The sequence below is a fragment of the Capra hircus genome, chromosome 13, assembly GCF_001704415.2.
Source record: "Capra hircus breed San Clemente chromosome 13, ASM170441v1, whole genome shotgun sequence".
In the NCBI taxonomy this organism is placed as follows: domain Eukaryota; kingdom Metazoa; phylum Chordata; class Mammalia; order Artiodactyla; family Bovidae; genus Capra; species Capra hircus.
The window spans coordinates 62,730,329-62,751,998 of record NC_030820.1 but is presented as its reverse complement, the minus strand read 5'-3'; the positions used below and the strand labels follow the sequence as shown (position 1 = coordinate 62,751,998).

At 45.9% G+C, this 21,670-nt stretch overlaps 1 protein-coding gene across 1 annotated transcript; it reads left to right on the top strand.

Annotated features, from left to right (window-relative positions):
* On the top strand, positions 4,991–21,297 carry PXMP4 (peroxisomal membrane protein 4). Its single transcript, XM_005688471.3, has 4 exons — positions 4,991–5,296; positions 10,318–10,380; positions 13,534–13,732; positions 18,066–21,297. The coding sequence occupies exons 1-4, from the start codon at positions 5,019–5,021 to the stop codon at positions 18,327–18,329; spliced, it is 804 nt and encodes a 267-aa protein (XP_005688528.3). The 5' UTR covers positions 4,991–5,018; the 3' UTR covers positions 18,330–21,297.

Here is a 21,670-nt window from a genome sequence, read left to right as displayed (position 1 = left end):
CTCATGATGTACTCTGCATAGAAGTTAAATAAGCAAGGTGACAATTTACAGCCTTGATGTACTCCTTTTCCTATTTGGAACCAGTCTGTTGTTCCATGTCCAGTTCTAACTGTTGCTTCCTGGCCTGCATACAGATTTCTCAAGAGGCAGGTCAGGTGGTCTGGTATTCCCATCTCTTTCAGAATTTTCCACAGTTTCTTGTGATCCACACAGTCAAAGGCTTTGGCATAGTCAATAAAGCAGAAATAAATGTTTTTCTGGAAATCTCTTGATTTTTCCATGATCCAGCGGATGTTGGCAATTTGATCTCTGGTTCCTCTGCCTTTTCTAAAACCAGCTTGAACATCAGGAAGTTCATGGTTCACATATTGCTGAAGCCTGGCTTGGAGAATTTTGAGCATTACTTTACTAGCATGTGAGATGAGTGCAATTGTGCAGTAGTTTGAGCATTCTTTGGCATTGCCTTTCTTTGAGATTGGAATAAAAACTGACCTTTTCCAGTCCTGTGGCCACTGCTGAGTTTTCCAAATTTGCTGGCATACTGAATTCAGTCAAGGAAAGAGGCCTCAAAAGAAAGGAAATCTAAAGACACCTTGATCTTGGACTTGCAGCCTCCAAATTTGTGAGGAAATAAATGTCTCTTGTTGAAGTCACCCAGTTCATGGTATTTTGTTAGCAAACTAATATAGCAGGTAAGATAAAAAAATGGCATAAGGGGCTGGATTCCAATCATTTATTAGCTAAATCATTTTAAGCAAGTTACTTTGCTTCTCTGTTTCAGTTCCAATAATTAGATGAGAATGAATTGGTTAATAAAGCTCTTAGGAAATAACTCCTGACATACAGCAAATAACCTGTAGGTGCTCACTAAATAAATAAGTTCAATTTCACAGGGCAAAGGTGAAGAAATAGACAAACCGTGATGAACTCAGAGTTATGTACCAAAAAAATGTCACCAGGCAATGATTGAGTGTCCTCATACGGCAACTCTTTACCCCAGGCTCCCTGATGGCAGAAACTTACTAGTCTCTGTGAGAAAGGTCTATTTGCTGAACCAGTTTGCCAATAAAATAGCATCTCCTGTTGCCAGGCCATGTGTCAGAGATCAGTGGCTGATTCTTCATGGGAGTAGCAGGTGATAATTCTAGAAGTCCTGTTTGGTTCCTTTCCAAATTTTCTATGTTTTTTTAAAAAATTAATTATCTGCTTGCTGTAGCTCTTATCTAACTTTAAGTCTTGTGTGGAAAAGTTTTTAAAACCTGTCTGTGAATTATAATACCTGAAGTCTGTGTTGATCTATTCCTCCCATATGTTGTATTTGTTTTTTTCTTCATGAAGTCTTGGGTTCTTGGTTATCTCTGACTGTGTGCTGGTGTCACCTTGAAAAATTATTTGTGGTGGTTCCCTGAAGGCAAAGATAAATGTGCCCTCTTCAGAAAGACTTCCCATTTACTTTCGTCCAAGGTTTGGGGGCATTACCAATCACTTCCAGTGATCATTAGGGGCAATCCAGTTATCACTTCAAACTGGGTTCCCAGTTCATGGCTTGAGAATTCTTGGGCTACCAGACTCTATTCCTTGGGACACAAAAGTACACATCAATGTTTTCAACTCTCTAAAGAAGGGTTTTTAAAATATTCCCTGCTCCTTTTCTTTCAACTGTTCTGCTCAGGGACTTCTCTGGTGTTCTGGTGGCTAAGACTCTGCACCCCTCTTGTAGGGGGACCAGTCTTTGGGGAACTAGTTCCCACACGCCACAACTAAAGAGTCTGCATGCTTCAATTGCTAAAGATCCTGCAAGTCACTAAAAGATTCCACATGTTGCAATGAAGACTGACGATCCTGTGTGCTGCAAGTAAGCCTGGCACAGCCAAAATAAGTGAAAATAATTAATATTAAAAATTAAACCTGTTCTGCTCAGTATCAAGGGAGCTTTTTCTTAACTCCCTTTGGGTCGGTGGTGTAGGATGTGCAGCAGGTTCATATCACATTAAACACAAGGGTGAAATCCTTAAGCCTAATGTGAGGAGATTCTTCTGTTAGGCTCCCCATTTTGGATAGGCCCTGGACTTTTATTTTTGTCCCTCTTGCCCTATGTGGCTAGAGAACTGAAATCCACAGGTTCAACACTGGCAAAAACCCTCAAGTCATAATAGCTTTGGTGCTCCAATATTTCAATCTTCCTGTTAAATATCTGGTTACCAGCTTTCACCTAATAATTGGCCTAGGAGTTCCCCCAGGATTTTAAGATTTGGTGTTTCTCAGAGCATATTTTTTAATATTTTATCCAATGTTGCTATTTTCAGAGGGAAAATTAATTGAATAAATTAGCCCATCATCTCCCCCTCATCCAAAAAGAAACTCCAGTCACAGTGATAAAATACGCACACATGCACGCTCAGCCATGTCTGACTCTTTGCATCCCTGTGCACTGTAGCCTGCCAGGCTCCTCTGTCCATGGGCTTTTTCCAGCAAGATTACTGGAATGGGTTGCCATTCCCTGAGCGAAACTGCATTGCCTGTGTCTCCTGCTTTACAGGCGGATTCTTTATTGCTGACCCACAGGAGAGACCCCAATGGTAAAATAGGGCCAGCATAGTTCCTTCTCACTGACCTCTGACATCATCTTCTGACACTGACCTAGGCAATAACGTCACAGATAAATACTAGATGGTCCATATACCAGGGGAAACCCTCACAAGTCACAGCTACTACTCCGTGTGTAACCGCTATCCAGTGACATCTCTACACAGTGAGTTCAGTTCAGTTCAGTCGCTCAATCGTGTCTGACTCTTTGCGACCCCATGAATTGCAGCACGCCAGGCCTCCCTGTCCATCACCAACTCACTCCCGGAGTTCACTCAGATTCATGCCCATCAAGTCAGTGATGCCATCCAGCCATCTCACCCTCTGTCGTCCTCTTCTTCTCCTGCCTCCAATCCCTTCCAGCATCAGAGTCTTTTCCAATGAGTCAGCTCTTCGCATGAGGTGGCCAAAGTACTGGAGTTTCAGCTTTAGCATCATTCCTTCCAGAGAAATCCCAGGGCTGATCTCCTTCAGAATGGACTAGTTGGATCTCCTTGCAGTCCAAGGGACTCTCAAGAGTCTTCTCCAACACCACACTTCAAAAGCATCAATTCTTCGGCGCTCAGCCTTCTTCACAGTCCAACTCTCACAACCATAGCCTTGACTAGACGGACCTTAGTCGGCAAAGTAATGTCTCTGCTTTTGAATATGCTATCTAGGTTGGTCATAACTTTTCTTCCAAGGAGTAAGCGTCTTTTAATTTCATGGCTGCAGTCACCATCTGCAGTGATTGTGGAGCCCAAAAAAATAAAGTCTGACACTGTTTCTACTGTTTCCCCATCTATTTCCCATGAAGTGATGGGACCGATGCCATGATCTTCGTTTCCTGAATGTTGAGCGTTAAACCAACTTTTTCACTCTCCTCCTTCACTTACATCAAGAGGGTTTTTAGTTCCTCTTCACTTTCTGCCATAAGGGTGGTGTCATCTGCATATCTGAGGTTATTGATATTTCTCCCGGCAATCTTGATTCCAGCTTGTGTTTCTTCCAGTCCAGCGTTTCTCATGATGTACTCTGCATAGAAGTTAAATAAGCAAGGTGACAATTTACAGCCTTGATGTACTCCTTTTCCTATTTGGAACCAGTCTGTTGTTCCATGTCCAGTTCTAACTGTTGCTTCCTGGCCTGCATACAGATTTCTCAAGAGGCAGGTCAGGTGGTCTGGTATTCCCATCTCTTTCAGAATTTTCCACAGTTTCTTGTGATCCACACAGTCAAAGGCTTTGGCATAGTCAATAAAGCAGAAATAAATGTTTTTCTGGAAATCTCTTGATTTTTCCATGATCCAGCGGATGTTGGCAATTTGATCTCTGGTTCCTCTGCCTTTTCTAAAACCAGCTTGAACATCAGGAAGTTCATGGTTCACATATTGCTGAAGCCTGGCTTGGAGAATTTTGAGCATTACTTTACTAGCATGTGAGATGAGTGCAATTGTGCAGTAGTTTGAGCATTCTTTGGCATTGCCTTTCTTTGGGATTGGAATGAAAACTGACCTTTTCCAGTCCTGTGGCCACTGCTGAGTTTTCCAAATTTGCTGGCATATTGAGTGCAGCATTTTCACAGCATCATCTTTTTGAATCTGAAACAGCTCAACTGGAAGTCTATCACCTCCACTAGCTTTGTTCATAATGATGCTTCCTAAGGCCAACTTGACTTCACATTCCAGCATGTCTGGCTCTACATGAGTGATCACACCATCGTGATTATCTACACAGTGACATCATACATAAATGTCACCCCTCAATGTTCTGAGATATCTAGGAAGACCTCTCTGAAGAGGTGGCATTTGAGCTGAAGCCTGAACGTTGAGAAGGAGTTAGCTACGGGAAGAACTTGGGGTGATGTATAGGAAACAGGGAGATTAAGAAAGGCAAAAGCGCTCAGGCAGGAGTGTTAAGGTCAAGGAACAGCAAGGCGGCTAGTTTCGCTGAAGAGAAGTGACTGAGAGGGACAAAGGGAGAGTGGAGATGTAAGATTAGAGAGGAAAACAGGGGCCAGATCATACAGTCTTCTGCGGACCATGAGAAAATGTTTGGTTTTTAAGAACATATGGAAACCAAAAAGGTGAAGGTGCCAAGTGGTTTCTGGTCTGAGAAGATCGGTAGTCCATGTTTACCAACCAGAATCGTCCTGTGTAGAGTTAAGGCCTGGCTCCTCCCTATGTCGCCATCCCTACTCTCCCAAGGGCGGCTCCTCTTTCAAAAAACTTCCACCCTCACAGGTGACACACCTCTTCTAAGTCCCAGGGAAATTGCTTCCTGATTGGACAAATCCAGGAATACGTTTCTAACCTTTTTGCGGTCGAAATGGACAGAGCCCATTGTAATTGGCTACGAGCTTTCCCTCTCTTCCAATCAGACCGCTCTTCGGGAGAGTGCTTGCGTCCCATTCCGCTGGTGAGTTAAGTGAGCTCTGTGATCGGCCCTGCTCGTATGAGTGACAGCAGACACATCCTATGGGCTCAAAAACGCGGCTGCAATGTCCGGCACCATCCGGCAGCTCCAGCCCTACTTGTTCAGTTCAGTTCAGTCGGTCAGTCCTGTCCGTCAGGACGTGAGTCCTGCTCCGTGCCCACCACCCCCAGCGACGCCTGCATTATGGCCGCCCCACCGCAGCTGAGGACTCTGCTCTTTGCGGTCAACGCACTATTGCGCAAGCGCCGCTACCACGCAGCACTGGCCATGCTTAAGGGCTTCCGGAACGGGGCAGTGTGAGTGGGGTCTTCGGGCTGGGCAGGGGCTGAAGGATCGGTCTGGTGGGGCTGGAGAAGCGGGCTCTGCTACCGGCGCCGCTGCGCTGTGCGCCCTTGAGCAGCCCTAGTGTGTCTCTAGGTCTTGGTGTCCACTGTCGGCGCAGTGGGCGCTGGATTTTGGGTTCCGTGCGCCTTCTGAGCCGGGGCTCTAACTACGCTGTTTCTAGGTACTCCGTGCTTTGCAGCCTGGCCCTATTGCCTTGACTATTTCCCATGCCAGACCCTGTATCCCTTCATTTGGGTCCAGTTTTCCCCCTCCCGCTGCTGTGTGCCCTTAGGCCTGTCTGGCTTCTGCGGCTCCATCTGCACAGTGAGAAACTGGACTCTGCCTTCTAGCAAGCCTGCGGCTCTGCCTCTCTATGCTCCCCCCATTAAGCTGCTCTGGATTCATCCCGCTTCTCTTTCTTTTGTAAGATTCTACTGCTAAGTCCTTTTCTGATAAGCCGCAGGTGTGACCATTGTAACTGAAGCTGCAAGTATTTGCCAAGCAAACTGATTACAATTTGGCCATCAAACCTGCAGAACAGGAGGTCATTTCCTCTGGCTGGCATCAGGAGGGGAACTCAGTTTCCTTTAAACTTTATGCATAAATGCTATCATTTATTGAGAGCCTACAGTGCCAGAACTGGGGAAGCATCAAAAAACAAAGGGAACAAAAATCTGCGCGTTCTTGGAGTTGACATTTTAGTGGTAGCATGACATGGTGGTGTGGATGTGATCACCTCAGTTTGAGTACTGGTGCCCCTTACCTGCATGATCTTGTACAACTCATTTAGGCTCTCTAAGCCTCAATTTTTATAAAATGGGGCTGATAATAGTACTTTTGAAAGATTGTTGCTGAACCATGAAAGACGCCAGGATTCTTGGCCTCCGGAGGAGAGGAATTCAATCCCGGGCCAGTGACAGGCTTGATCACTCAAGCTTTTGTGTATTAAAGTATAAATTATACTTTGTGTATTAAAGTATAAAAGAATTAGAGAAAGCTTCTGACATAGACATCAGCAGAAAGAGTGCCCGCCTGCTCGTCTTTAGTTCGATGTTATGTAGCTACTAGCAGTCTGCTAATTAGAGAAAGGAAATGTCTCAAAACTCAGAGACTGGCACCAGGCCCCTCACCCACAACATGCATTTTGAGATAACATTGGCACAAGGTGAGTTGTCCTGGGCCATAAAATGATTGACATGAATCTTGAAAGGGAGGTTTCTAACCAAATACAGTCTCATTAACATAGCTTAAGAGAACATTTGCTTGAGTAAACCATACTGGTTTGTCAAGTCGGTTCCATCTAAGACTCAGAACCTAGGAAGAGAGCTGCTGCTGCTGCTAAGTCACTTCAGTAGCTCCCCCATTCCTGGGATTCTCCAGGCAAGAACACTGGAATGGGCTGCCATTTCCTTCTCCAAGGCATGAAAGTGAAAAGTGAAAGTGAAGTCACTCAGTCATCTCCGACTCTTAGCGATCCCATGGATTGTAGCCTACCAGGCTCCTCTGTCCCTGGGATTCTCCAGGCAAGAACACTGGAGTGGGTTGCTATTTCTTTCTACGAGAGAGTCCAGGGTAAATACATAGTTCATTAATATAGCTTAAGACAAACATTTCCATAAGAAAAACCGGATTGGTTAGATCAAGGTTTGAGAAAAGTTAAGTTCTGGTGGAACCAGGTGTTGTCATGGCAACACAGAATTTTAAAAGAAACCTCTTTTTAAATTTGTATAGAGAAGGGGAAAAAAATCTAACACTTGTTGTTTCCTCCTGCCGCTTAAGAGGGAGAAGGCCATGGCACCCCACTCCGGTACTCTTGCCTGGAAAATCCCATGGATGGAAAAGCCTGGTAGGCTACAATCCATGGGGTCGCGAAGAGTCGCGGACATGACTGAGCGACCTTACTTTCACTTTTCACTTTCATGCCTTGGAGAAGGCAATGGCAACCCACTCCAGTGTTCTTGCCTGGAGAATCCCAGGGACGGCGGAGCCTGGTGGGCTGTCTGTGGGGTCGCACAGAGTCAGATAGGACTGAAGCGACTTAGCAGCAGCAGCAGCAGCCGCTTAAGAGAGAGATAAAAAATGTCTGACACTTGTAGTCTGTTTCCTCCATTTGGAGACCCCTGGCCTTCCTGCCTGTTACCCTCTCAATATCTTACTGTCCGGCTTTCCTGGTGGCCCAGAAGGTGAAGAATCTGCCTGCAATGCAGGAGACCCAGGTGCGATCCCTGGGTTGGGAATATCCCCTGGAGAAGGAAATGGCAACCCACTTCATTATTGTTGCCTGGATAATACCATGGACAGAGGACAGACTGAACAACGAACACTTTGACTTTCATCATACTGTCGAGAGGATTGAGTCAATATGTGTGCAATGCTCAGCATAGCGCCTGATATGTATATAACTGTTGGGTGCTGTAATCATTGTTATAGTGGCATGGATGTCTGCCTGGCTCACTCCTTCACCTTCAGGCTTCTGATTGTCACCTCAATGAGGCTATCTCTGAACTTCCACCTCCTTTCCTACTTACTTTTCCTCCGCAGTCCTTATCACCACCTGACACTTAAGTATTCACTTACGCATTTTCTACTCTGTCTCTCACTAGAAAACGAGCTTCATGGGGACAGAAATTTTTATCTGTTTTGTTCCTTAGTATAAGTAGGCTTTTAAATATTAACTGAATGAATAAGTGTATAAAGGAGGAATTGCCATCGTACACATTTTCTGGATGAGAAGACCGTGGCTCAGAGAGGAAAATTCATAGCTCAGTGGTAACGAATCCACCTGCCAATGCAGCAGACACAGGTTCGATTCCTGGTCCAGGAAGATCCCACATGTTGAGGTATAACTAAGCCCGTGAGCCGCAACCATTGAGCCTGTGCCCTACAGCCAGGAAATGTAACTGCTGAGCCCACATGCCCCAGAGCCCATGCTCTGCAACAGGAGAAGCTGCTGCAATGAGAAGCCCACGCAACAACAAAGACCCAGGACAACCAAAAATAAATTAAAAAAAATTTTTTTTAAAAGAACAAAAATGTAGGTGTATAAAATTTTTTTAATTAAAAAAGAAATTAATCATAATCCTGTAATGTTGACTGCTGTCTAGTCAATAGATTGTCCCAGTTGTTCCCTAAATGTCCTCTATAGCAAGATAGTCTAGATAAGGATCTCCCAGGATATCATACTGCATCTGTGATGGTCCTTTATTTATTTAATTTCTCTTTTATATGGAAGAGGACTGAAGGTCTGTGTTCAGAGCTGCTCTGAAGTTTCCTCGGTCATGACGATTTTGTTTTGTTTTGTTTCTGCCACACCACGTGGCACGTAATCTTAGTTCTCCACCCAGGGGTCGAAACTTCACCTCCTGCAGTGGAAGCAGAGTCTTAATCACTGGACCGCTGGGGAAATCCCTGTCATGTCCTTTCAGTCCTTTTTAATCCAGAGCATTCCATGTTTCAGGACACAGAGAGATCTTGTGGGTGGCAGTAACTGGCTCCCACCAGAGTCTGAGTAGTTTGGGAAGGGGGCCAGGCACATGTAGGCAGTTGGGGGCATTGTTCCATTCCTGTCTGAGGTATAAGGCAGGGTCCTATTCACCTTGGCCAGCTGGAGGAGGCCAACGGCCTCTTTATTCAGGGTAAGAAGACATGCCTTTGGAGAAGGCGGGGCAGAGAACTTGCTGGGGGCCAGAGGAGGGTCCTGCCCACCCACTGCTAGGCAGCGAGCAAATAAGCCGTTCAGCCTGGCCACCACATACAGTAACACTGCTGTCAGTTGATCACACTTTTTATTTGATTTTTTAAAAAGTTAGATAGCATATTCACAAAAGGCATAAAAAGTTAGACCTTTTTAGAAGTTTACACACCTTGCTTTAACCAAGCCTACAGCATACCTAGAGCTTCCTGGTTCATGTACAGCTCTGTGTATTCCACTGGTTGCCATGGGTCCGTTATGTGTTTACCTAGTAGCCCCCTGTGGATGGACACAGGTTTGCTCCCAGTCTTTTGCTGCTTCAAACAAGCCTCACAAGGACCTGCCTGGCAGTCCAGTGGCTAAGACTGCATGCTCCCAATGCAGCGGGCCCGGGTTTGACCCCTGGTCTGGGAACTAGACTCCACATGCCGCAACTACAACCCAGTGCAGCCAAAATGAATACAGACATAAATAAATACTTTGGGGTGGGGGGGGGAACAAGCCTCACAGATACTCATGTGACAGCAATATGGGGCTCATGACCATTGTCTGAGGGAGACTGTCAAAGACTGTTAGACCTCGTAGCCTGGAAAGGTCAGGGCCAGACAGCTGGAGAACTTGGTGGAGCGAGGGCAAGTCCAATAAAGAAAAAAAAGACAGGTAGCGACATTAGTACTGGTTGAATGAGGAACTTTTACATGTGGCTAGGTCCTTAACTGCCAGAAACAACTCTGAAACAGGCAATATTTTTTACTGAAGGGAGAAGGGAGACTCAGAGACATTCAGTGATTTACCCAAGTTTATAGAGCAAAACTGGAGAAGGCAATGGCACCCCACTCCAGTACTCTTGCCTGGAAAATCCTATGGATGGAGGAGCCTGGTAGGCTGCAGTCCATGGGGTCGCTGAGAGTTGGACACGACTGAGTGACTTCACTTTGACTTTTCACTTTCCCGCATTGGAGAAGGAAATGGCAACCCTCTCCAGTGTTCTTGCCTGGAGAATCCCAGGGACGGGGGAGCCTGGTGGGCTGCCGTCTATGGGGTCGCACAGAATCGGACACAACTGAAGTGACTTAGCAGCAGCATAGAGCAAAACAGGGCAAGGCTTTGGTACCAGATACTATTTACTTTGTATGACCCTCTTGGAACCCAGATCTAACTCAAAAGCCAGTGTTAGGTTCCCTCCCAAAGTGATATTAGGATGAGGGAGGGGGAGGAGGGGGCACAGGGAGCAAAGAGAGAGCTCAGAAAGAAACAGTGGTGCAGTGGTGCCTTAATAACCATTTTCTTTTGTTTCTACAGCTATGGAGCCAAAATCCGGGCCCCTCACGCGCTGGTCATGACCTTTCTTTTCCGGAGTGGCAGGTACCTGTCCCCTCTGCACACCCCTCAAACTGGGCAAGATTGTGCCAGGACTACTGGTGCAGTAGCCTCCAGGTTGGGTCCAACCTGCCCACACCACCATCTCCTAGAGTACAAGTCTGATTCTGTTATCCCATCTGGAAAATTCACCAGCTCCTGGCTCCTTGCTGTTCTCCAGAGAAGCCAGCTTCCAGGTGTGGCATTCAAGGCCCCCTGCAGTCTGACCTCAGGAACATTCCCTCTTCTCTCCAACGCCCACCCTGGGGAGCTCTTGGCACCAAGACTCGCTGCCATTCATTCATGTGCAACAGGTGGTTCCACCTCTTTACATTTCTCATGCAGTACCCACACACACACACCGGGAATCCCCTTTCCTCTTCTACCCCATCTTTATTCCTTCCTAGCAACCCATACCAGTTCTCTGAGGATTGCTTTCTCAGGAAAACTCTCCATGACCTACTTTGTTTCCTTGTTCAAACTTCTTGGCCTTTCTCAGATCTTCGATAACTTCCCTCAAGGTGCTTCTCAGAAATCACCTTGTGTTTTAGTTTTTAATGTATCTAGCTTCACCTGGAGTTTATAAGAATCATACACGGACTGCCTGCTGCTCAAATCCAGGTCGTGAAGATTTCTTTATGTATTTTTCCTTTTAAAATTTATTTTTGTTTTAGTTTTTGTCCTCCAAATTATTATTATTTTAATTAAACTCATTCATTCCTTCAGTAAATACTTATTGAGCATCTAATATGTGCCAGACACTGTCTTTAGGTGCTGGGGATACAGCAGTGAATAAAACAGAGAATGATCCCTTCCTTCGTACAGCTGACATTTTAGCAAGGCGTAGCAGAAACTAAACATAATAAATTAAAAAAGTATGTGGGATATTAGAATATTATATGGGCTGTAGGAAAGAAAATGTAGAGCAGGGAAAGGGGATACAGAGTGCTGGGGGAAGGGCAGGGTGCAGAGCTAAATAGGGAAGGGCTCATTGAGAAAGTGACATTTAAGTAGAGACTTGAAAGAGAGGGAAGAGTTGGCCACGTGGGTAACAAGGGAAGGAGTGTTTCATACCAAGGGAGCAGCCTGTGCAAAGGCCCTGAGGGGTGATCATACCTGGTGAGTTTAAGGAGGCTGGAGCAGAGGCATTGTAGGGGAGAGAACAAACAGAGGAATATTATGGGGGTAACTGGGGCTCATCCTGTTCAGGATTAGGTCAAAGAGAAGAGTTTGGCTTTTCCTCTTCTTTTTGTTTAATTTTCTAAATTTTTAATTGGAAGATAATTGCTTTACAATGTTGTGGTGGTTTCTGACACACAACAATGCTAATTAGCCATAAATATATATATATGTATGTATATATACTTAGATTTATTGAGCATATACTATATATGTGTGTGTGTGTGTATATATGTGTGTTATATACTCATGTATATCTTTCCTCCCTCTTGAACCTTCCTCCCACCCCTCTGGCATTTCCTCTAAATGGAACAGGAAATTGTTGTAAGAATCTGTATAGGGACATGCTACTATTTGACTTAAATTTAATAGTGAGGAAGTGAAGTGTTTGCTGCTAGGGGTCAAGGGGAGAAATAGGTGTAAAGTAGGAGGCAGTGGCAATAATCCAGCTGAGCAACTTTGGTGGCCCAGACCTTGATGGTGGCATAGAGGTGAGAAGTGTTCAGATTCTAGAAACATATTAAGGCAGTATTAGTGCCTATGCTTGGAAAGTGGGAAATGTAGCTTGCCTTAGAACTGGCAGTGGTGGGCCCGTGTTCCTGTGGGGTGAGACCTCGCTGACTCCTAGCTGTCCCCCCCTCACCTGGCAGACTTCCCAGGCCCCAGCTGACACACTTCGAGGCCCTCCTCCGGCCTCGAGGCTGCAGGCGGTTGCTGGGCCTGAATTGGTCTCCCAGAGCACACGTAGTTCCTCTCCTTGGCTCTCCTCACTGCCCCCTGGTGATTGTGAAAAGATAAGTCAAACCACGTGCCTTACTTAAAGGTTCACTTCTCTCAAGATAAAGACAAAGCTTAGGACTTGCTTGGCGGCCCGGTGTTTTAAGAATTTGCCTGCCAGTGTGGGGGACATGGGTTCAGTCCCTGCTCTGGGAAGACTCCGCATGCCTTGGAACAACTAAGTGTGCGTGCCGGAACTGCTGAGCCCACACACCTAGAGTGCGTGCTCCCCAACAAGAGAACCCACTGCAACTAGAGAGCAGCCCTGACTCTGCAACTAGATAAAGCCCTCGAGCAGCAACGAAGACCCAGTCCAGCCAAAAATAAATGAATTTTTTTTTTTTAAGATGCATCTTACCATAGTCCCACCTATCCCTCACAGCCTTTGCCTCACACATTTTCTGCTCAGGCCTTAATGACCTCTCTTTGTTCCTTTACTCCCCACTCTCTGTCCCTCCTCAGGACCTCTGCGCGTGTTGATCCCAGTACAACTCCTCTCCCCTCTTGACCTCATGGACTCCTCATCCTTCACGTCCTGGCATCATTGCTTGTCAGGGTCAAAGTTTGACCTTTGTTTTGTGATTATTCATTTCATAATCCCCTCTCCCACTAGATCATAAACCTTGTGAGGGCAGCAAGCAGATCTGTTTTTTCTCAGAATCATATCCTCAGATCCAGCGCATGGTGTGTACTCGCTCATTCGCTCATTCATTTCTTCACATGGTCACTCCAGAAACAAATGTATTGAGCATCTGCTGTGTGCCAGGCCATGCTCTGGGCACTGAGGATGAATGAGTGAGGTATAGATACCACTGTCTGGTAGCTTCCACTGGGATGGGGTGGGAGTGGGGGGAGATAATAAACAAGTATGTAAATGTCAGATGGTGATACGAGCTCTGAAGGAAAAGAAACGTTGGATAAGGGAACAGAATACAATGGGCATTCTTACATGTGGCGTAGTCAGGGAAGACCTCTTGAAGAAGGTGGTGGGGTAGTCAGGGAAGACCTCTTCGAGGAGATGGCGTGAAGTCAAAGCCTGTATCCAGGGAGGGAGCAGCCCTAAGGGCATGGAGGGCAGAGGCCTGGGGTTGAATGAGTGCTGGCCTGTGGGCTCCTTGCCTGGGCTGGTTTTGCATGCCAGGTGGGTGGATGCCCCGGGAGCTGCTGGGCCTGCACTCACAGCGGCTCCCTGTGTCTATGCAGCCTCCGGGAGAAACTGCGCGCCATCCTGCAGGCCACATACACCCACTCCTGGAACCTGGCCAGGTTTGTGTTCTTCTACAAGGGACTCTGCGCCCTGCAGTCCCACATCCAGGGTGAGACCTACCAGGCACACTCATTCGTGTCTGCCTTCATCGGGGGCTTGCTGGTGTTTGGAAACAACAATAACATCAACAGCCAGGTAAAGGTCCTCCCAGAATAGGGGCTGGGAGAGGGCTAGGGGGTGGGGCAGGATTCAGGTATAGAGTTGGGGATGGGAGTCAAAGAAGACGAGCTCTTGGCTCCCTGCCATGTCTGAGGGTCTGTAGTTCACCAATCCCTGTGTGACCTTGGGAAGGTCACTTCCCCCTGAGCTTCCCGCTCTGTTAACCAGGTACCTTGCTGGAGTTCCATGCAGCTCTCTGGGGCAAAGATTTAAAAAAATTAAACAAAACACGCCCCCAAACACTACTCTGCAGTGAAGTGAGAAAAAAAAAATGAGTAAGATTTTCATAAAACGAAACTTACTACATTCGAAGAATTATCTCTCATTCTGCAACTTGCCCTTTTTCTTCATTAAAAATTCCATTTTTTAATGAGATAATCATAAAACAAAATGCTAACTGTTGCTGCTACTGCTGTTCTAGCATCCTTCTTGCGCTATATGAAAAGTTGGCAGTCTTTCCAATTTGCCTCCCTCAAATTTCTTAAATATTCTTAAATTATAAAAATAATTTTTTTATTTTCACATTTTAAGTAATGCAAACTAAGCACCCCTTATGTGCCTGGCACACTTCTGGATGCTTAGGATACATCATGATGAAATTAGAAAATAAATTGAAAAGAAAGTCTCTCTCCCCCTCTAACTGTCCAGCCACTGTCCAGAAACACTTTTTTTTTTTTTTTTTTAATAATTTTTATTGGAGTATTGGGTTTCCCAGGTGGCTCAGTGGTAAAGAATCTGCCTGCCAATTCAGGAAGATGCAGGAGATGTGGGTTTGATCCCTGGGTCAGGAAGATTCCCTGGAGGAGGATGGCATGGCAACCCACTCCAGCATTCTTGCCTGAAGATCCCGTGGACAGAGGAGCCTGGAGGGCTACAGTCCATAGGGTCGAAAAGAGTTGGACATGACTGAGTGCGCATACACGCAGACACACACACACACACACACACACACACACACAACTGGAGTATAGTTGATTTACAATGTTGTGTTTCTGCTATTCAGCAAAGTGAATCAGTTATACGTGTATATAGACAGTCATTTTAACTGTGTCTTGTGTAGCCTTTCAGAACTTGTCTGTGCTTGTATCAGTGTTCACAGCAGGAGTTTTCCACCAACGAGATCATAGTACGTTTTTTTTTCATGTAACAGTGTGTCTTGGAGGCTTCTCTTGTCAGTCCCTCCTTTATAACATGAGCAGAGCTCTCTGCTGATGGGATAGACCAGCCTTGATTTCACAGTCTCCTCTGGATGGACATTTAGGGGCTCTTTAGCGTTTGACCTCACACATACATTGTAGTTCAGTGTATCATCTTTGTTCAGACATCTTCCTGCACTTGTGTCAGTCTGTCTGTAAGTTCCTAGACATGGAGTTGTAGAGTCTATGGATATGAGCATTTTGTATTTTGGGAAATTTTCTCCATTTTTTTTTTTAATATAGGAATTGTCTATGAACTTCCAAATTCTAGGAATCCTGGATATACCCATTTCCTTCCCCCTTCCCTCCTTTCCCTCACCCCTGGCAACAGCTGCTCTGACCTCCATTCAAAATGTTACATGATGGACATACAGATGGCCAACAGGCACAGGAAAAGGAACACAAAAAGATGGTCAATTTCACTAATTGTTAGAGAAATGCAAATCAAAACTATAGTGAAATATCACCTCCCACCAGTCAGAATGCCATCATCAAAAAGTCTACAAATAACAAATGCTGGAGAGGGTGTGGAGAAAACGGAGCACTCATGTACTGTTGGTGGGAATGTAAATTGGTGCAGTCACTGCGGAGAACAGTATCAAGGTCCCTTTAAAAACTAAAACTAGAGTCATCATACAATCCAGCAATCCCAGTCCTGGGCATATATATGGAAAAGATGAAAACTCTTAATTCAAAAAGATACATATACCCCAGTGTTCATAGCAGCACTGTTTATAAGCATGGAAGCAACCATTGACAGATGAACAGATAAAGATGATATAGTGTATACACACACACACACACAGGAATATTATTCAACCATAAACACACACACACACGAATATTATTCAACCATAAAAAAGAATGAAATAATGCCATTTGCAGCAACATGGACGGACCTAGAAATTATCATACTAAGTAAAATCAGACAGAAAAAGGCAAATATATCACATGTGGAATTCTGTGCGACCCCATAGACGGCAGCCCACCAGGCTCCCCCATCCCTGGGATTCTCCAGGCAAGAACACTGGAGTGGGTTACCATTTCCTTCTCCAATGCATGAAAGTGAAAAGTCAAAGTGACGTCGCTTAGTCGTGTCTGACCTTCAGCGACCCCATGGACTGCAGCCTTCCAGGCTCCTCCATCCATGGGATTTTCCAGGCAAGAGTACTGGAGTGGGATGCCATTGCCTTCTCCGAGAAAAGATGATACAAATGAACTTATTTATGAAACAGAAACAGACTCACAGACATAGAAAACAAATTTATGGTTATCAAAGCAGGGGGTCATAAATTAGTAGGAGTTTGGAATTAACACATACCACTATATATAAAATATATAAACAACAATTAGGGAAGTATATTCAGTATTTTATATTTTATAATATAAAATTTTGTATAATCTGAAAAAGAATATACATACATATATGTGTGTGTATAGCTTAATCACTTTGCTATACACCTGAAGCATAACATTGTAAATCAACTATACTTCAATTAAAAAAAAAATAAATGGAGTCATTATAGTATGTAATCTTTGAGGATTGGCTTTTTTCACTCAGCATAATTTCCTGGCAATTCTTCCAAGTTATTGTATCAGCTGTTCATTCCTTTTCACTGCTGAGTAGTGTTCCATGGTATGGATTTACCTATGGAAGTACATCTGGGTTGTTTCTAGCTTTTGCCTATTAGGCATGCAGCTGCTCAGAACCTTCTTGTATATGTATTTGGTGAACATAAGTTTTCACTTCTGTGATAAATACCTGGAGCGTAGTTCCTAGTCATATGATACATAAAGGGTTTTCCTGATATCTCAGAGGTAAATAATCTGCCTGCAATGTAGGGGACATGGGTTTGATCCCTGGGTTGGGAAGGTCCCCTGGAGGAGGAAATGGCTACCCACTCTAGTATTCTTGCCTGGAGAATATCATGGACAGAGGAGCCTGGCGGGCTGCAGTCCAGAGGGTTGTAAAGGGTCAGACACGACTCAGGGTCTGAGCACATACACACGGTACATATATAGTTAGTTTTAGAGGAGGCTGACAAAGTATTTTCCAGGGTGGTTGTCCTATTTTACACACCTGTCAGGAATATATGTGTGGTCTAGTTTCTTCACCTTCAAGCTGGCATGTGGTTTATTACATTTCAGATTTTTGACATTTTGATAGGTGTGTAGTGCTTATTGTGGTTTTTAAAAAGTTAGTTATTTATTTGACTGTACCAGGTCTTAGCTGTGCCATGCAGGACCTAGTTTCCCAACCAGGGATGGAACCTGGGCCCCCTGCATTGGACGATTAGAGTCTTAACCACTGGCTGCCAGCGAAGTCCCTCTCATTGTGGTTTTAATTTGCATTTCCTTCATGGCTAATGGAGCTGAACCTTTTTACAGGTGGGAATGTAAATTGTCTATTTTCTTTTTGTGTAACCTCTTCAGTGGAATATCTGTTTGTGTCTTTTGCCTGTTTTCTAACTGGATTGCCTCTTGGTTTCACTGTTGTGTTTTGAGAGTTTCTAAAAATATTTTCCAGACACAAGTCTTTGTCAGATATGTGTTTGTAAATATTTTCTCTCAGTCTGTAGCTTTTCTTTTCAACCTCTTCACATGGACTTTCACAACTGGAGAATTTTGCATTTTGATGAAATCCAGTTTATTAATTTTTTTTTTCATTTGTGGACTGTGTTTTTTGTCAGCAAGCTACCTTTTAGTTTTGAGCTGTGTAAATATATTCATTTTTCAAAAATTTTAACTAAAAAGAATAATAAAAGACATAAATAGTGGGACTTTGCTGGTGGTCCAGAGGCTTAAACTGGGTGCTTTCATTGCAGGGGATATGGTTTGAATCCCTGGTTGAAGAACTAAGATCCCTTTTGCCATGCGATACTGCTAACAAAAAAAGACATAAATAGTAATATTCAAATGCCTGCTGCAAACCACTTCAAATCACCTTGCTCATACTCTGCAAAACCCTGATCCAGTGCACAGGCAGCACTCCAGGCTGGGGCGGGGGCGGGGAGGAGAATGGGGGGAAATGGGGGAGGGATGGGGTGGGGTGGGGTGGGCGGAAGGTTCCCAGTGGCTGGGCCCACTTCTAATCCCGTCCTTCTCCCCCACAGATCAACATGTACCTGCTATCCCGCGTCCTGTTTGCCCTGTGCCGCCTGGGTGTGGAGAAGGGCTTCATCCCTGAACCCAGGTCGGACCCATTTCCATGGTTCACGGGGCTGGTGTGGGGGCTGGTACTGTGGCTCTTCGAGTACCACCGGCCAACCCTGCACCCCTCGCTGCAGTCGTCCATGACCTACCTGTACGAGGACAGCAACGTGTGGCACGACCTCTCGGACTTCCTTATCTACAACAAGAGCCAGCCCTCCAAGTAACAGGGCCCTCAGGTGCTCAGGAAGGCTCCTGCACCCCAGTCAGGTGACGGAGGTGTCCAGCTGTGGTTTGAGATTATGGCTCCACCTGCTAACCATCCCAGAGGATCCTACCTCTTCAAGATCTGGGGTCTCAGACTCTAACTTTTATTAGCCCAGGGCTCCATTTGGCGAAATGGAAGCACTGATTATCAGTTCTCATTAGGTACTCTAGAACGAGCCACCGAATCAGGCTGAGGAGCCTTGGGCACGGTGACAGCTGCTGACTCTTGAGAGACCAGGGAAGGTCACACCCCACCCTGGGCCTCAGGGATCATCGAGCCCAGACGAGGGCACCGAAGTCTCTTTCTGGTGGGTATGTTCTCTGACCATTCTGTAACAGAGGGCTTCTGGGTGGTGGGCTGCTGCTGCTAAGTTGCTTCAGTCATGTCTGACTCTGTGCGACCCCATAGATGGCAGCCCACCAGGCTCCCCCGTCCCTGGGATTCTCCAGGCAAGAACACTGGAGTGGGTTGCCATTTCCTTCTCCAATGCATGAAAGTGAAAAATGAAAGTGAAGTCGCTCAGTCGTGTCCGACTCTTAGCGACCCCATGAACTGCAGCCCACCAGGCTCCTCTGTCCATGGGATTTTCCAGGCAAGAGTACTGGAGTGGAGTGCCATTGCCTTGGGCAGTGGGTTGCAAAAATGCATTTTTAGACAATACTCAGTTTCTTGCCTTGGGTGTTCTATTGTAGAAGCTCCAGCGTTTCCACTGTCCAAAAGAAACACAGTGTGAGACATATGTGACTGAGCTTTTTTTAGCAGCCACAGTTTTTAAAAAGTGGAGGGAATTCCTGGTGGTCCAGTGGTTAGGACTCCGCTGTCACTGCCAAGTATATGGATTCTCTCTCTGGTTGGGGAGCTAAGATCCCACATGCCACGAGGTATGGCCAAAAAAAAAAAAAATGTGGGGAGAGAAAGAAGCAGAGGAGATTAACCTTAATTATATCTTTGAATCCAATATTTCTCAAATGTTATCATTTTAATGTGTTAAATATAGAAATTAATAAGATATTTTACATTCTATTTTTCTTGTACTAAGTCATCAGAATTAGGTGTGTGTTTTACACTTTCAGCATTTTTCAGTTTGGACTAGTCACATTTCAAGTGCTCAGCAGCCACATGTGGCTAGTGGCTGCTGTATTGGACAGCACAGATTAGAACATTCTATCCTTGCAGAAAATTCTAGTGGACAGTGCAGATACAGAGCTGGAGGACCTGGGCTTGAGTCCCTACCGGACTGCTGTGTAACCTTGGGGAAGGTTCTTCTCAGAGGCTCAGTTTCTACTAAAGTGAGGATAATCATAGTAATACCTGGTGTCTACATTGGACTTGTGTAGCTACGTGGCTGCTTCAACTACTAATGACATCCACCTAGTGAACTCCTCCTTCCTCCTTCCTGGGTGCTTTGCACATTATTATTTGTAACCCATACAGTGACCTTGCAGGTACATATCTTGATCTCCATTTCACAGATGTGGAAACTGAGGCTCAGAGAAGTAACCTGCCAAAGGCAATACAACAAGTGTGACAGCCAAACCAGATCTGTGTGATTTCAAAGCTCCTTTTTTTTCAGTGCCTTAAATTTAGAAAGTTAAACTATGCTATGCAAAATTAGCGAGTTATTGGGGTGCACACTCAAATGCCTATAGGGACCTGGGAAGTGGCATAAATGATGATGTTCTGGGTGCTATGCCGTCGGAAGGGACGGGGACTTGGTGAACTGGAGACGTGTGTGTGTGTCAGAACTAATTTTTTTCTTTTTTAACCACCAAGCTGAACAAATCAAACACATCTCCAGGAGATTTGGTCCATGGGCCATCAATTGGAGTAGGCATACTTCAATCTCTTTTTATATTTTGAAAATTACTAGTAGAAATATCCACATGAGTCACTGGAGATCTTATTAAAATGTAGATTTTGATTCAGTGGGTTTGGGGTGGGGCCTGGGTTTCTCACGGCCCCTGGGTGATGGCTGCTGCTGTTCTGAGCTTGAGTAACAAGGTGGTAGGGAATGACAGGGGCCAGCCAGTAGCCCTTGTGACGAATGAGGAAGCTATGTCACAGAGCTGTTAGGTCATGAAGGTGGGACTGGGTCTGAGTCTAAACGGTGTATTCTCAGGCACAATGTTGTACTGCCAGCTTAGAGAAGGTAGTCTTGAAGTTCCCTTAGTTCACTCTGTGGAGGCTGAATGAGGTCCTGAGGTTGTGGGGAGGATAGAGGGTAGCCACCAGCAAGTGGGTTTTAAAGCAGATGCTGGAGTGCCCCACCCACATCCCGTCTAACTTACCACTTCAGTGCACACCAGCCACCATACTGCTACCCTGAGTCTTTCTGCCTGAGGGCTCCTCCCTTGCTCTCGGCACCTGCTCTGTCAGCCTGTGGCAGACCTGCAGTGCTGGAGATGAATACATCCTGGGAGCAGCTGTCAACCAGGGACTGGTGGCGACCCCCACTCCTGCCCTCCGATTGCCACTGGGTGGGATAACTCCCAGGTGCCTGCTCCACGCTGGTTCCCGGAGCACCCAGCAGGACTGAACTCCGGCCGCCCACAGCGGTCACTTGTGTGATAACACCTCCTCCCTTGTCCCCTTTCCTCGTGCCCCTACCACTGCTTCCCGGGACCACTTCTCACAGAAACTGCTTGCCCTCAACATCCTCATCTCGGGGTCTGCTCTTGGGGGAACCCAAACTAAAACTGGCCCCTGGTGCAGCGAGTTGAGGGGTAGCAGAGCTTGGTGGTTAAGGCTGTCAGCTTTGGAACCCAGAATGTATGGGCTCAGTTCTGGCCCCGCTGGTTCCTTGTAAGTGACTTAACCATTCAGGGCCTCCGTCTTGTCATCTGTTAAACAGCCATTTTCACGGCACATGCCTTGGAGGGTGGTATGGAGGATTAAATGATACGACAGCATATAAAGTAAGCACTCGATGAATGCCTGCTGCTGTTTCCAATGTATCATCCAAATGTAAAAGGAAGCTTGGCCCCAAGGACTACGGACACTCTGCTTTCAACCTGGCCTGCCCCACCCCTCAGCTGAAGGTAAAAGCCTTGGCTGCCCGCCCCCCATTCCTCCCGATGTCCCCCCACTGCTGCTGGGGGTTGGCCGGCTACCCCACCCACTGTCTCTGCTCTCTAAGAATAGGTTCCCCTCACAGATGGCATCTCTCTGGATCCTGCCAAAGCATCTGGTGTCTCCAACTGCTCACTCCAGGGAGGGAGGTGGTGTGGTCCTCATGCAGGACTAGAGCCCTGGCTCCTGGGAGGAGTTCCCACTCAGCTCCCTCCTGGCCCAGCCTCCGTG